Source organism: Malania oleifera, chromosome 2 (assembly GCF_029873635.1).
Source record: "Malania oleifera isolate guangnan ecotype guangnan chromosome 2, ASM2987363v1, whole genome shotgun sequence".
In the NCBI taxonomy this organism is placed as follows: domain Eukaryota; kingdom Viridiplantae; phylum Streptophyta; class Magnoliopsida; order Santalales; family Ximeniaceae; genus Malania; species Malania oleifera.
The window spans coordinates 135,406,905-135,423,763 of record NC_080418.1 but is presented as its reverse complement, the minus strand read 5'-3'; the positions used below and the strand labels follow the sequence as shown (position 1 = coordinate 135,423,763).

The window sequence follows — 16,859 nt, the reverse complement described above, 5'->3', positions numbered from 1 at the left end:
GGCACACAATCACCCTGATCAATGACTTTTCAAAATTTCCAATTTAGAGCTTTTAAATACACAGTCATTCTAAATTTCCATATAGCATAATCAATACCACAGAATACAGGTGGGTGTGTGATTAATCTTCCCCCATATGAAGGGGATGCACTAACATGAGCCATCACGATCTTTTACAAAATAACTTCTAAGTCTAAGTAACGAGGCTCTGATACCAATTGATAGTTATGGTGCAACCCCAAGAGGGGAGGTGAATTGGATATTTAAAAATTTGTTGCCTAGGTCTACTGATTTTAACAACAATGCAATTTAGCCGAGGGTTAGTCTATGCAATCATCAAACACACGTACACGTGCAGTAAATGTAAATTGCAGAAATGTAAAGAACACGCACGATATGTTATCAGGGTTCAGCCAACTGTGTCTACGTCCCCGCCTTGGCCACACCAGCACAAGGATTACCACTATAATGCTCACGTAAATGGGTGGAGCGGCACCTATACAAACTAGGTCAATTCGAGGGGCTGACCTCAATCGACATGCCTTAATAGGATGACGCACCTAGCTTTCCTAACCGGGTCTAAGCTAATCTGAGACTATTCCACAGGGCTAGTCTCCCTTTTTAGGCCCGAGCCTGGAATACAACCAATGTGTATAAAAATGTTTGAACACAGAAATGCGCTTCAACACAAGCAGATGTGTGCACCAATATAGCTCATTCAATAATGCAAGCACGAATGATATGTAAATATGCTCAATGTTCTAATTTGTGTTAAACACTCAATCAAGTATATATTTTCAGTCCAGATCTGGAGTGTATATTTAGGCAAAATTTGAAACACAATATTTGAGTATCATAATATCATATTAGGGTTTCAAATATGCTAAGCAAGATAAATCAAACAAATTCAATAGGATATTTCAATGTATAAAGCACAATGGAGTTGTTTGAAAGACTAGCTTTTTGAGAAAAGATTTTGTACACAAAATTTAGGTTTAGGTAGCTTGCAACAATAATGCAAGAACCAAAAACCCTCAAAGTCTTTCCACACTAGATTTATCAAATGAAATCGGTGGAAAAACTTTAGGCTATACTCTCAAGTAAAATCAATTAATCAATATATCAAGAGAGAGTATTAGCTAGAGAAGTTTAAGCACAATAGCCTTAAAGAAATACTCACAACGCTTAGAGAAAGAGAATGAGGAGTATGTGAGTGTTTTCAAGAAATATTTGGCTAATATGGGGTTTTTAGGGTTTTGAGAATTGACAGAATTTTTACCCTAATCAAGTTTGCTCATCCTTGCTAATTAAGACAAATGAATTGGTATATATAGGCAAGGAGGATTTTTTGACCGTTGGGGACACAATGGGTATAATTAGAATTGTTTAAAACATCATTAAGAAAATTAACCCAATTTACCCCATTCAAAAAATCAGTAAAAATTATTTTAACCTGCAAGGTTCGATCGCCTAGCCAGAGGTTCGGGTGCCCAAACAGATATAGTCAAAAATTCAACTCTAAGAGGTTCAGGTGCCCAAATTGAGGACCGGTTGACTGAACCAAAGTCAGTAGCCAAATATCCGAGGTTCGGGTGCCTGTAAATGAGTTAGGTTAACCGAACTAGGCAATTCGATCGCCCGAACTCTATTTGAACGTAAACAGACGCTCGCTCGAGTAGTTGAAAAGTGCTCTGAGGAGCATTCGGGTGCCCGAGGAAGATACGTTCAAAAAAGGTTCGGTCGCCCGAAGCTAAGTCAACATGTTGACTTGTTCAGTCGCCCGAAGCTAAGTCAACATGTTGACTTGTTCAGTCGCCCGAGCCGCTTTACACGGCATAGGTTCGGTCGCCCGAACCCTTTCAACCTTTTCAATTTTCAGTCCAATTTTAGCCAATTTATAATTCCCCTGATATGAAGATGATAATGGGGACTTTTTGTGCATTTGTTTAGAGACCTAAGGACTTTCTATCCTACCGAAAAAGATCTGGTGTCGGTCGACTGATCCCTAAAGTCCGTGTAGGTACCTAAAGTCCAACTATGGTTGTTTTGAGCATACTTACCTACCATGCAAGATGCAAATTATTATAAGTCATACACGCGCACAGTTCATAATAAATTACATCCTAGAATGGAGAAATAATCAAATGAATACAAAATACAACACATAAATCTTCATTTTTCTGCATGAACACCTTACGCCATCATGATACGTCTTTCAGTCCTAAAGTGCGCATAAGGTGAACCTGCATGTACTTCTCAGTACAATCATCAGTACCAAGAGTATTTGTCATAATCAAAATTGGGTGTGACCAATGAGGTCAACAGGATCGTTGGCTAAGCGTGGGGATATCGCTTAGAGAGGCGGGCTCTAGCCTAATTGAATGAGTGACTGAGTGAGGGGATATCACTTGGAGAGGCAGGCTCTAGCCTACTAAAGGAGTGTGTAAACGATGTTGTTCCGCCCGGCAAAGGAACTGGTTTAGTGAATTCTTTGGTGACTTGCCAAAGGCGAGGACGTAGGCTGGGTATAAACCGAACCTCGTAAAAATCGTGGTCTCACTCTCTCTTTTCCCTGCTCTTTACTTTCAGCATACACAAATTGCGTGGATGTTTTAAATTTCTTAATCATATACTACGTGGATTAGATATTAAGTAAACTTAAGCTTAATTTGTTTTTGGGATTGCGGAAACCAAAAAGGAGTACGTTGGTTGATCCATACTTTGCGAAAACCGTAAGGGAGTACGTTGATTGGTGAAACACCCAAAGACTTTTTAACTGAAAGTTTATTTAACATCTAAGCTTTTGGAAAGAGTATTGGATTTTATATTGCACTTCATTTTGAGAAAGAAAATTCATTACCACAAGGATTTAATCAAACTTTCAAATTTATAAGGTTGCAAACAAACTCAAGCTGAATCTTATATCTTTGGATATTGTGATTGATTGGTTACTTGATTGTTTAAGTACTTATGTTGTGGTTGTGAATTGAATTTTGTTTTAAGTATTCATTTTGTATTTGATAAATTAATAAGAAGTCAATAATTCAATAAAAGAAGTAAAGGAGGTTAAGGATTCTTAAAAAGAATTAAAAGAATTTTTTTTTAATCCAATTCACCCCCCTCTTGGGACTACACCTTAGTTTTCAGAACAGAACCATAATTTACTGACCTATAGGTGCTGAACTAATCTTTATTTGGTGTTATGTGATCGGAGCATGCTGAATCTAGGATCCAAGAATCTGTGAGGCAATTTGAACTTGATGAAACAAAAAGCATATCACCATCACTGCTCCCTAAGTCTCTTTATTCCACTACATTCGTAGATTTTGATGAACCCTTTTGATTTTTTGCATTCCCCTTCTTCATCTTTGGACACTCCGGTTTTTTGTGCCCCTTTTTCCCACACTTAAAACACTGTATGCCCTTTTTATTCTTGGACTGGGACTAAGATTTATTATAACTTGATCAGCTCCAGAACTTGCTTCTCCCACGTTCTTGGTTATCCTTCACCACAAGCCCTTCACCTTGTGAATTCTCATTGATGTCTTTCTTCCTTTAATGAAAGCCTAATAGAGTGCTTGTGTCCTTCTCCAAATTCAAGGTTTCTTTTTCCCCACGTCAGAATTATAACCAGATTTTCATACGTATGAGATGCAAGTAGGGAATTCAATAACATCAACGTATTATCTTCCTCCTCGAACTTCACATCACCTGCATCAAATCACTGATAATTTGATTGAATACGTTGATGTGCTAGTTCAAGTCCGAACCCTCTACCATCTTAAGCCAATACAATTTCTACTTAAGATACAATTTGTTCGTCAAAAACTTTGACATATACCGGCTTTCCAGTTTCAGCCAAACAGCCACCGGAGATTCCTCATCCATGACATGATACAACACGTTATCAACCAGACAAAGCCTGATAGTCACCGCATCCTTTGCTTCCAATTCCTTCTTACTTGTTTTGTCCATGCCTTCTGATTGACTTCCGTATAATGCCTTCACCATACCCTGATGCACTAATAGATCCTTAACCCTCCTCTGCCATAGTCCAAAATTTCCTGATCCATCAAACTTGACAATGTCGAACTTTGCAAAAGAAATCCAAGAAGCCATTGTAACCAATTAATTGCTCTGATACTACTTTGTTTTGTAAATCAATGCGCAGCGGAAACAAACAAACCGTTCGGATTATACAATGCAACAACCAACGATGAATAATACGAAAACACAATCACATAGATTATATGAAAGCAATAAAACAATGACACAAAGGATTTACGTTGTTCGACAATGCCTACGTGCACGGGAGTATACGATTGTAATTTTCACTATCTTGTGTCCAAAGACTAGAGTTACAACATACAAAATTGTATATATGCTAACCCTCTTCAACCCCTAGAGGTCCCCCCCCCCCCCCGAAATCCCAACCTATTCAACTTCCCAATTCAAAATTAGAAAAAATAATGTTGTGTAATCGAGCAAAACCGTCGACGGTTTATTCCCGACACTAAACCGTCGATATAACTGTCTAAAGTCTCTACCAAACTGTCAACAATTTTCTTGCTGAGCCTGACTCTATCGATGCAACTCTGCAGACTGTTGACAATTTCCTCTACAAACTAGTTTCTTTGCTTTTACTCCATGTTTTCTTTGTACATGTATTCCTCTTAATATATGAATCACATATTAAAACACTTATAACTACTATCACATTAATTTAAATTATAGATGATCCAAATATGTGGATGATTCATACTAAAATGGATGTCCTAGAGTCTAAAAAGAAATACCATATTAGTGAAACTAAGGCTTGAACTTTATGGCCCTACCCTTGCATCAAGAAAACATGTGAAATACTAATTGCATATAAATTTTAGCTAACCTATAATACAACAAATAATTTATATCATTAATGGGCCAATGGCCCCTACTAAAATATATTAACTAGATCATAAAAAGAAATACCATGAACTAGAATTGCATTTTTGCATTTTCACATGTATGAGAGTTTTTATCATTTTACTAAGTTTCAAAAAGGTATTTTACTATTTTACCCTAAAAGGGTTTGAAAATATACCACAACAGAATTGGCCCTAAACCAATCCAAAGCACCAAAACTAATTTGCATACTCCTTTAAATATTGAACACTATTGAGATTAATTAAGGCGCCAAACCTCAGGGCTCGGACCATCCCAAAAGCACCACGGGGGCATATTCGTAATTTTAGCAATCCTTAAATCCTCCCTAAACCCTAATCTCTCCGGTCGCAACATCCTCCTCTATAAAAATCCAATGAGCCGAAGCTTCTGGACGCCATCTGGGTACTCTTTTAAGTCATCCCATTTCCTACATCGGCACGACGCTCAGCTTCTCCTCCTCCATCAGTCTCTCTAACTGTGTCTCTGCGTGTTGAGTTTGTACTCTCTTCCAATGGCGAAGCGTTTGATTCCTTCCTTAAATCGCATTCTAGTTGAGAAGATCGTTCCTCCGTCCAAAACTAGCGCTGGTATCCTACTCCCTGAGAAATCCGCGCAGGTGAAATTTCAAAAACCTTCTGATATTAGCAATATTACTCGGTCTTTTCATGTTTCTAGAACTGATGTAGCTCCGTTTGTTCTCTGTTCTGAGTGTGGTTCTGCTTGTTGACATTTCTTGTTTTTGCGTTGATCTCTGCTTGTCTACTCCCTCGTTTGGTTTCCGAGATAAACAGAATAAATCATGGGAAAACATAAAGAAAGTTTTGAATCTTTTGTATTGCACTCTCTCTCTCTCTCTCTCTCTCTCTCTCTCTCTCTCTCTCTCTCTCTCTCAAACTAGAAATGGAAATATCAAAAGAATTCAGCCAAACTTTCGTATGAAGCTCGGTTCAGGTCGGAGGTTTTTTCTCTATTTTTATGTATTTCCTTTTCCTGTGTTTACGAAACAGAAGACAATAAGTGATTGTTTGTTGTATTTTTGAATTAAAACGGAAAAAAATAACGAAGAACTTACTTTTCCTTTTAAGAAAGAATTTGGGTATATAGTGCCATTGAAATATTTCATGGGAGTTATTATCATGTTGTGTTTCTTTCGTTGATTTGCTGAATTTCTGATATATTCAACCACTTCAATGTATTATTCTTCTTCTGACAATGCCTTAGTTGGGGGAAAATTTGTATTGGACAATAGCTAAAAATTTATCTTGTAATTGTGAGGCTGCATTATTTATTTGCCCATAGTTGTTGCTTTTGTTATACATTTCTGTTTGTTTTTCTTTTCATCATTTCAGTTGAGCATAATGTTCGGATGAAAATATTGTTTTTGTTACGATAGCAAGTAGCTGTTTGATTTATTTTGTTTTTGGTCAACTTTCTTACTTCTGGGCGTTTGATGGTCCAGCTTAATTCTGGAAAAGTTGTTGCGGTTGGTCCTGGAAGTCGTGATAATCATGGGAAGCTAATTCCTGTTGGTGTAAAGGAAGGGGACACAGTTCTTTTGCCTGAATATGGAGGAACTGAAGTGAAGCTTGGCGATAAAGAGTAAGCTCAATTTCCCTTTTCTGTTTTCCCATTGATAACATTCTATATGGCTTCAATAGCCATTGTACATGCAGGTAACATCCATGCATATATATTATTTGTCTATCATTCTATCCTTGTATGGGCAATGCGGTTGTTGTGAAATTACGTCCTAAGATTAATACGAAAATTAGAGAAAATCAAAAGGGAGAAGAACACGAATTTACGTGGTTTGGTAATGTGCCTACGTCCTTAGAGTCTCTATGCAATTTTCACTATCAAATGAAAAACTGTCTTTGGTTTTTAACCCTTGGCTATAATGTGTATATATAGCCTCATATGAAAACCCTAAAAATATAAAATACTCTCATATGATATATAGTTACATTGCACCCCGCCTCAAACATACTGTATAATACCGCAGGGGGCTTTGCTCCTCCACACCTCCCAACACACCCTTCCTTAACTAGTTTAATCAAGTAAAGAGGTCTCGTGCATGGAGGGTGTGCCCCTAAGTCCTCCAATTTTTAACAACCTTCGATTGTATGTCCTCTGAATATGAACCACAACTTAACAGTGTTTCTTACTTCAGTGCTTTTTATTTAATGCACTTATTGTGGACAATATTTATCATTTAGGAATGCAGCTAATGGCTTTTGCCGTAGTTGGTTTTTTTGGGCAATAGCTAACACACGAGCAGAAATCTAGGTTATGCAAGATTGGCATGGATGCCTGACTTCTGGCTGTGCAAAGTTGCTGTAATATCAGAATATCACAGCCTTTGCAGAAGTTTTTTAATTAAAAAAATGCTGCTACTGGAGAGCACTTTTGTAGTTGTTTTTTAGCTGTTTGGAGGATGTCTCATCCTCCAAAGATTGTAGCTAATTTTTTTTCTAATGAATGAATTTCTCTTAGGGGGGGGAAATGCTCCTATTTTTCTTCAAACAGATGTTTAGCCACCAGAGTTCTAATAAGTGTGCAAACACGTTCATTATTGGATGACCTAAATATGTGGCATGATAGAGTAGTGTTAGGCATGAAGATACTTGTTCCTTATGCTATTATATGTGCCATTTGGTGGGGAGGAATTGTAGAGGTTTTTGAAGGGGTTCAGTTTGCAAATTGAGAAACCTGATGAGGGATTGGTAAAGGCTTTATTTTTTGCATGGAAGGAGAATATGTTCACCCTCCTAATTTTTTTTTGGAAATTTTGTAGATACGTTGCCCCTTTGCAGCCTTTTACTTGGGTTTTGCCCTTTTGGTGTTCATTGTGTCACACTCTTGCTTATAAAACAAAAAAAAAAGTGACTAGATGCTTAAATTGATCATCCAAATTGGCACTTTTTGGGAGTATTCCCTGGGAATTCTATGACTAGATTGCTTGTGAGTCTTGTCCAACCTTACTTGGCATAGGACTTGTGTATGGTGATTTAAGTGCCTTAACCCCATGCTTTGGAGAATGAATTTCAGACCTTGGATTTGGATTTGTGTGGATTTAAATTCAATATAATTTATATTACATTTTATCTAGATCCACTCAAATTCAAATCCGAAAGTCTGAACTCCAAGTCGTGCATGCTATGTAAGTTGGACAAGAATTGTTTCTTTGTGACTTAATTCTCATTGCAAGAATTGTTTCAATATTTCCTTGTGCCTTGGTCTTTGTTTTCTGTTTTAGCACCTTTCTTTTTCACTTCTCTACTTTCTGGTTTTTTTTTTTTCTCTTCCCTTTTCTTGCCTTTGCAATTTCTCTCTCTCTCTCTCTCCATATCCAAGCGTGCACACAAAAAATTCTAGCTACAGAATGGCAGAGGCCTTAATTTTCCAAGGTGTAAATGATGGCTGATGATGGAGAATAATTTGCTTTGTGTTTGTGAGGTGACATTGTGACATTGCCATTGGTGGCTTAGCTTTCCACTCTACTTGTATTCACCATCATAGCTTACTATGGAATTTTATTAAACACCTTGTTGGCACCTTGTTGTTAGTATTTCCTTCCCCACACAACCTATGTTAATAACACAAGCTCAGAAAATAACAAACAACCAATAAAACAATAGATGTAGCAAAAGCAATTCACTGAGAAATTTAAAACACTGATATTTACATGGAAAACCGGCCAAGCAAGGAAAAACCATGGGGCACCAACCTTGGGTCAACTAACCAATGAAAATGGGGACTACAAGAGGTCCACAACAATTAAACCTCGAAAACACAAGAACATCCCTCTACAAGAAATACAAAATACCTTTGAACTTACAAAATTGATGAAGTGATGAACCCACTCCCAAGGAAACAAATCCCAACTTCTTGGAAGCACCGAACACCCTTGTCAATGAGAAGAATGGAGAGCAAACCCATATGCCTCAAATACCTACCTAAAATGTGCTTGTTAAAAAAAAACACTTCTTTTTGGGAAGAAGTCAATACCTCTTGTTTTCTCTATTTCTCCTTAGTTACTTGTGTATGGGTTCCCACTTAAAAGATTGCTTGCGATTTGCGAGAAAGGCCTGTGACCAACACCCTTTGATATGTTGGGCCCAACTTGACTCAAAAAAGGTTTTAAGTCATTAGGTCTTGGACCTAACCATGTATATATAATCCATTTTTTTTACTCTCTCCTTCATGGGACAACTCTCTCAACTGAAATTTCCAATAACACTCGGTGGCTGATGGTGTATTTTGTCCTTTTTGGTCATAGAGGGAGAGGTTATTAATAAAAGTACAGGACACATGACAAGATTGAGGAAAAATTACAAACATGAGCCGAAGGAAATTAGTAGAGCACAGGTTTCTAATTCATCTGCATGCGGGTGGAAATAAACCACGCTAGGCCAAGTAATTGGGTGATCGAGCTTGCCTGGCTTAAATTATTTATGCTTAAGCTATGCTCAATGTTCATTTTGAGATTGAAAAGGGTGCTCAAGCTTAGGTTGCTAGGAGTTTGTCAAGCTTGAGCTTGGCTCTGTTCAGATTCGAGAATAATATATTTAAAATTATAAAAACACATAACTGAGGCATAACATATAATTAAGCTGAATTTCGAGCCTCAGACTAGGCTGGGCTATGTATATATTTTTGTATTCATGTAATAGATTCCTCTCTGAAATGACCAGAATTAAAGCACCAAAATGAAAACTACTTTGCTCCAGTGCTTTTCAAAAGGGAAGAGTTAGCACATTTAAAATTTCTAGAATTGGGCTCAATTTGAATGCACCGAACAGCAGTGCTGTCAGAGGTACTGCCCTGGGTGCTCAAGTGACATTAGGATCATTTTTTTGGATAAGAGGAAAAATATATTAACAAAAGAACAAGTTGCAAACATTCAAAGAGCAAAGGAAAAAATATAATCATACTATGCTAAATCTGCCCTCCAATCTCTTGAAGGCTGAACAACAACCCCCAAAAAAGTGGAGTGAAAGGGGGCCCATGAAGACACAACGAATGCTACTGTATTCCATGACTAGCTGGGAGAGGTCGAATGATTCTTGAGAGTTCTCAAATTCCTCTCAAGCCAAAGGGTCCACAGGATGGCAAAAATCACACAGCGCCATTAAGCTCTTCCAAAAACCCCAAAACCTCACTAACGAGAAATGCACACCCAAAATGGTTTGCTGTCTGACAGATTATAGTATACAGTAACTTAGCTCCCTTGACTGCAGCTTCCAGGGAGAAATGTAGTAAATTGCATGTCTCAAATTAGACGACATGCTGACATTGGTAAGTTTTTTCATTGAACTCGTTTACTGCTGAGATAAACAAAAGCAACCCCCTTCCCCCTCCCAAACAAAACCAAAATAAAAATGAAGAAGAAGAAGATGGTCAAACCTTCCACTGTGCCACAATTCTATGCTTGATACAAATTGGGCCTGAAGTGATTTATAGGGGATCAGAACCCTTGATCTAATAGTGGTAGCCAAAACAGAGAGAATCGCACCAGAAATTGAGAAGAGGTGAGACTAGGCAAGCCTTTCTTTTTTTGTTTGGAAGCTCAAATAGAAATTTCCATTACTTAGTGTGCTGGATTGAGGACTCAATGGGAGTTTAAAAGAGCAGTGCCTAGTATCCTTTTAAATTTTGTGATGTTCACTGAGGGGTTCATGGCACAAATGGGCAGGCTTGTGTTATAAAATGGATGTTTTTATCCTTATCAGCGATGACAATTGTAACTAATGGAAGTGGCATGAAAAGGGTAGTAAATAGTAATGTACACATCTCAGGAGGTAGTTGTTTTTTGTCCGAAAAATAAATAATTTGTTACAACACTAACGTCGATAGAAGAAGGCAATATTCTTTTTTCATGACATTTGTTTCGTCCAAGTCCCAAGTAGTCCATTTTTATACCTCCCTGAGAGTTGATTAACGATTTCACCAGCTATTTTTTTTTTTTCTAATTAAATTACTGTCCTTGACCAATGTTTGTCTGACCCCTCCATTGGAAGCTTTCAAAACAGGTGCAAACACCCTATTTTTATGAATACTGATGTCATTTTTGTTTTCTTGTTTTTAACGTCTTTCAGGTATCGTCTTTATCGAGATGATGATATATTGGGAACACTCCATGACTAATTTTCCAAATTCCTCATTCAGTTGTCAGATGATTAGTTTGTTGTTGTTGCGGCTGGAAATTGTTCTATTATGCTTGTATTAGAACTCGTGAAATTTTGTCTTAGGAAAAAAAGCCAACAAATTTGAGATGTTTGTTATGGGAAAATTTGCATGCAGGAGAGTTTTGGAATAACGCTTCTTTTCCTTAAGTAATTTAAGTTTTTCCTTGGTGGTTCATCTATTTTTCAACGATGTTATTTGCAGCTATTCAATATTTTTTTCTTTTTATGGTTAAATTATACCGTGAACTAGATGAAGAGAAGCAACTCTTACTGGTTTCAGTTTAAACCCCTAGCTTGTTAAGTCAGTGAATATCATTAGGGAAATGAGATGGGTAAGGTAAGGTGAAATAAGGGCGAGTTGGCCTTTACTGTTAAATACAACATAATTCGATACTATGCGCAATGTGTTAAATTGCTGGATTTTAGAACTCAGTGGTGCTGATGGAAGGCCAAAAGTTCAGAAGACTCATTCTTATAGGCTGTGAAAGCACAGATCTCTGCTTTAGGTACCTATTCATTCATGGTTAACATGAACCAACGTTACTTAGATTGGTTGGAACGTTTTGGTAACGTGGAAGTGGAAGGGGTTTGCAATATGGCATATGCTCTAAAATGTAAAACATTAAGGGTTTGCCAAAAAACATATATGGGTTAAAAAAAAAAGGTAATGTCGCATGTAGTATATTTTGGAGAGGACATTGAAGAAATTTAATGTCGTGGAACAATTAATAACCATAAAAGTAGATTTAATATGTGATGATTGTTACTTTTAACTAATAAAATGTTATGTTCTGTGAAAGATATTAATTAAAACTTTAGATTGATAGATTTAGCATTTTGGAACGAAGAAGTATGTTTTCAAACTCTTTGTATTAATTCATGTTTCGATAGTGTGTTAGCAACTTCTTGTAATTATGTCATGAACTGATTGTTTTGTAATTTGACTGTTTAAATGGTTACTTTTCATCCTTTTGACATTCTGCGGTTGTGAGAAATAGCTTCATCCACAATAGCTGGAGATTAGGCATCAAACTATTATTGAGCCCTGCGTTCAAACTTAATTATTGTTGCCGGTACATTCGGTTTTGAGTTTTGAAGCTTTGATTTGGAGGTATCTTTGAACTTAAGCTATAAATTTTCTACATGGAAAAGAATATCATCTCCACCCTCCTCTCCTTCTCTTCCACATTTTTTTTTTTTATATCTTGCCATTAATTGTTTAGTTCACTTACTTTTGTTAGAAAAACATAGACGTTCTTTCTATGAAAAAGATCACTTATGTCCCTTGAGATTGAAACCTAATAGGTGGTGCTAATAGAACTTGAACAGTGTTATTTTAAACTAAGTGCAAAGTGCAAACTTGAATGATATTGACCTACTTCAAGTGTTTGATTTGACATTTTGAATGTTTTAGGAGGTTGTGGAGTAACCTAATATTTAAAATGTTGGGCAAAAAATATTGATCTTTTCTTTAAATTTGGCCAAAACATATTTACCTTTCCTGAAATTTAAAAAATTTTAAAAACCTATGTTGAGATTTCAAAAATTTTATAAACCTTCCTTGACATTTGAGTTTTGGGATACTTACATTCCTAAGCTTATCTTTTTACAAAATATAAGTAAAGGTTTGTAAAGGTATTTAACAACCAACCCAATTGAACCAACCCGAAAAATTTGTTTCGAATGGTTTATGGGTCAGTTGATAGTTTTCCATTTTGCATAACCGACTGTATGGATCAGTTTGCGAGTTTAGTGTCTAACCCACTCCACCCAATTCGAACGGCCTCAAAGAATAATAATAATAATAATAATAATAAGGGTCTACACAACTGCTAAAGACCTATGAAAGACAACATAGGGTGGATTGTGGGATAAACACATTTTAGAGTTTGTTAATTTTTATATTTTTGGTTTTGTTTCTATTATAGTAATGTTTATATATATGTATATAATGTTTTAGTCCTTTTGGAAGATGTACAATGAACATATTTTACATTTTATGATTCAATATAGTTGATAGTGACCTCCAAGGTGTGGTTCAGGTGGTAGTGCGGATTGCAGGAGTACCTCTCACGAGGTTAGGTGTTCAAACCCTTCTAGGTTCGTTTCCGCCCCTAGATTCCTGAAATTTACCTCCCTTTGAGTTGTGGGGTTGGCTTCAAGGGGCGCGGGATTTGTCACGTGGACCGTAAAATAGACACGTGAAAACCCGGTGCGTAATCCAAATATATATATATAGTTGATAGTGTAGATATTAGACAATAGATATAATATCTCCTTGGTTGCTTTCAAAATCTTGTTTAATTTGTGTCGTCAATGCAAAATTAAAAATTATAAAGTACTTACTCATATTGTTATATTGTATTATTTTTTTATGAAAGATATACTATTTTAATATATTTAATTTGAATGACACTAGTATAAGTAATATTTTCAATGTAATATTATTTTATCATGTTTAACCAAACTCTCACATATATATTCCTCGTGTTTTTCTTTTTCTTTTTCTTTTTCTTTTTCTATTTCTTCTTTAAACAAGCTAACCCACCAACTTGACTTATCCCACCTCTCAAACTAATCCAAATCAAACCAATCTCATCCTCAACAGATCAGTTTAGAATTGAATTGGTAGGAATTTTGGATCCAACCCAACCCATGAACGCTCCTAGAAGTTTGTGTCCTTTCAGCAAACCTCAAGTGAGATTTGTGGAAAAAAAAAATTCTTGAAACCTCATAAGAGTTCCATAGGATTTTTGAAACCTGAAGAGATGTGAGTGTCTTTTTAAAAAAAAAAAAAAAAATCTTAGAAGAGATTAGTGTCTTTTATCCTAAAATATTTATAATATTCGATAATTTGACATTTTCTTTAAGGTTCCCTTTGGAACTTGGAAAATATGAGGGAAAGAAAAAGAAAATATGAAGGAATCTACCTTTTCATGTTAGATTATCAATAAAAATATCATCTTTGCCCTCCTCTTTCTTTCTCTTGCTCATTTATGTTATATTGATTGTTTAGCTCACTGACCTTTGTTAGAAAAACTAAGACATCTTGGGACATCTTACAAAAAATACCACTAACATCCCTTGAGACTAAAATCTAATAAAGGGTTGGTAGGCTTGCCAAGGCTTGGGTCTTTAACTATCAAAAATAATATTTATAAAATCTAACTTCATCCCAAATTCAGTAGAAAGTGGGGAAGTCGGGCATCGATCCATGGGGATTAAAGTGCAGTTATCAACCTTTTTCCAAATTAATTTATTAAAGCTTTATAAAAAGAGAAGTGTAAAGGAGGGATTTTTGTGGTGTTTCTAACAACTAATGGAAAACATGTAAAATCTAAAGTACCATACTCCTACAAAGCGATGCTTCAATTTGAATCAGACACTGGATGCCTTGCCTCTGACTACACTCCACCAGCTATTCATAGAAGTACTAACCCAAGAATCTGAGGCCAAGCGGGAGAGGGTCATTCGAGGGCACAAAGTAGTAAGGGTGCACCAACCGTCTGGAGCACGGTTGGGAACCGGAGTATACCCTATCTCAACAATCACGAACACTTCTGCGGTTCCATAGCCAACTACTTTTATCTGGTAGAGACTATAGTAGTGCTTATCCTTATATGCAATCTTTCATTAGAATCAAAGCAATAAATCGAAAGCAGTAAATGAAAGCAATTAAAAGAAAGCATATAAATGAAAGCTGTAAATTGAAAGCATGTAAAAATCATCCATTGGTATTCGAGTTGTCACTCACAAACAACTGTCCCTACAATGGAATGACCATCTAATCTACTCGGAAAATACGAGAGCACCGCCGGTTGTTACAGGCTGTCGAACACCTCTTGCACAATCCAGAACTGATATAGAAATCTAATCCAACTAATGTAGATTGGCTCTCAATGGTGTTTTAGGTCTATCACTAACCTAAAATTAGCCAAAAAGGAACCCCTAGAACATATTCGTAGCTAATATTTATACCCATTAGGGTTTACAAGGTTTGAATTTCAAAATAGGAAAGTTTAGCACAAAATCTCGCGCAAAAGATCATCGTTGGAGACCAAGTCGCACCCCTATTTTTGCCGGTTGAGCTATTGGTCGAGATGCTGGTTAAGATTTAGACCTGGTCGCCCTTTAAGGTGTAGAGACCCGAAAAATTTAAATTATGAAATTAATGAAGGAAAAGAGTAAAGGAAATGAAAGAAAGGAGCAAAGAAAGAAAAATAAATTTCTTAAATGGGAATCTATAGGGCTTCGTCGACGAGTGCCCTAAGCTCATTGATGAACTGCCTTCTTTGACCCATCAACGAGGACACGTGTCCAGTCAACAAAGAGATACAGAAATCAGGGTTTCAAAACATTCAAGTTCGGCGACGAGGTTCATGGGTTCGTCGACGAACTCCCTTCTTCGGTTTGTCGAGGAGTCCACATGTCTCCTCGACGAAGGCGCGTGGACAGCTGCCGATATATAACTGAAAATCACATTTCAGTGAGAAATTCTGTTCCTTTTCTATTTCTCTCTCTAGAATTCGGTTCCCCTCACTTCTCTCTACGATTCTGGCCCCGATTTTTCCCATTTTGACGATCAGAAGTTACCACGATGATCCCGGGGAGATTCTCTATAACTTAGTTGGAGTAGAATTTTGGTTTGAGAAGTTCAGGCACCATCCCAAAATCAAGATAAGTGAGTTATTTTAGGGTTTATATAGTTAGTAGGCTTTTCTGAACCCAAATCTTGTGTTAGATGGAAATATACTGCAGTTGAGTTGATTAAACTAGGGTGTTATGATTTTAGGGTTTGGGTTTCCAAACAACATAGGCATGGGTTAAGGATCCCAACGGGTGTTTTCTCAGGAACTCATATAACATCGATAAATAATTAGTAGTTTAGAATTTTATGGATAAAAAAGATATGTGAACCTGGGGAAAAGGCGAGTACGGTTGTTATTTTGAGTTGGGTTGATTGAATTAGGAAATGTACATTATTTCAAGGTTTTGGAGTTTGGTATGCTGCGGGTGTAAGAATAAAGTTGGAGTTAGGCCTCCCAGTCAGTGAGGTAAGGGAAATATGCTATGTTAGTAATTTTAGGAATTTTTACCAGTGAAATATATGTATTTTGGGATATGAATTCTAGATGTTTTAAGATATGAAATTATGTGTTTTCAAGAAAATTATACAAATTATAAATTATCTTTATTATCAAAAATATAGAGATTATAGTACATGAGTTTTATTTATTTAATTGTGTGGCATAAAGAAATATCAGTTTAGTATAGAATTTACATAACTTTCATAGTATCATGATTTACAGTATATATACAGAAAGATGTTTTACAGAATTTACAGAATCATGATTTACAATATATACAAAGAAAGATGTTTTACAACATTTACAGAATACCATGACATACAGATTACAAAACCATAACATTTAGATTTTACAATTTATTCAAATATTACAGTTTACTCAAATATTACAATTTATTCAGATTAGATATTACAGTGTTATGGTTAATTCAGTTGAAACAAAATCATGGTAAAACAGTAAGATATATTAAATAGCATTATAAATTATTAGACCCTGATGGGACAGATCAGATTACAGAGCACGGAACCGTAGCTAATTCAGTACAGAGTCCAACCACATATCTTAGATAATGTGTGGATTTCATGAGTAGTCAATTGTGCCTTGGGAGAGCTTGCAGACTCCCTGGTAGTTCAGGTTGAGGCGGCCGATCTGACGATAA

At 36.3% G+C, this 16,859-nt stretch overlaps 1 protein-coding gene across 1 annotated transcript; it reads left to right on the top strand.

Moving 5' to 3' along the window:
* The first annotated feature begins 5,169 nt into the window (after positions 1-5,169).
* On the top strand, positions 5,170-11,293 carry LOC131147703 (10 kDa chaperonin, mitochondrial-like). Its single transcript, XM_058097231.1, has 3 exons — positions 5,170-5,542; positions 6,386-6,525; positions 11,025-11,293. Exons 1-3 carry the CDS (start codon positions 5,438-5,440, stop codon positions 11,071-11,073), a joined length of 294 nt encoding a protein of 97 aa, XP_057953214.1. The 5' UTR covers positions 5,170-5,437; the 3' UTR covers positions 11,074-11,293.
* The last annotated feature ends 5,566 nt before the right edge of the window (positions 11,294-16,859 follow it).

Bases quoted from the DNA above. Each gene is read 5' to 3' on its own strand.
- LOC131147703 (XM_058097231.1), top strand. From the start codon at position 5,438: ATGGCGAAGCGTTTGATTCCTTCCTTAAATCGCATTCTAGTTGAGAAG. The intron at 5,543-6,385 runs GTGAAATTTCAA...TTGATGGTCCAG, and splicing joins TCCCTGAGAAATCCGCGCAG to CTTAATTCTGGAAAAGTTGT. The intron at 6,526-11,024 runs GTAAGCTCAATT...AACGTCTTTCAG, and splicing joins GTGAAGCTTGGCGATAAAGA to GTATCGTCTTTATCGAGATG.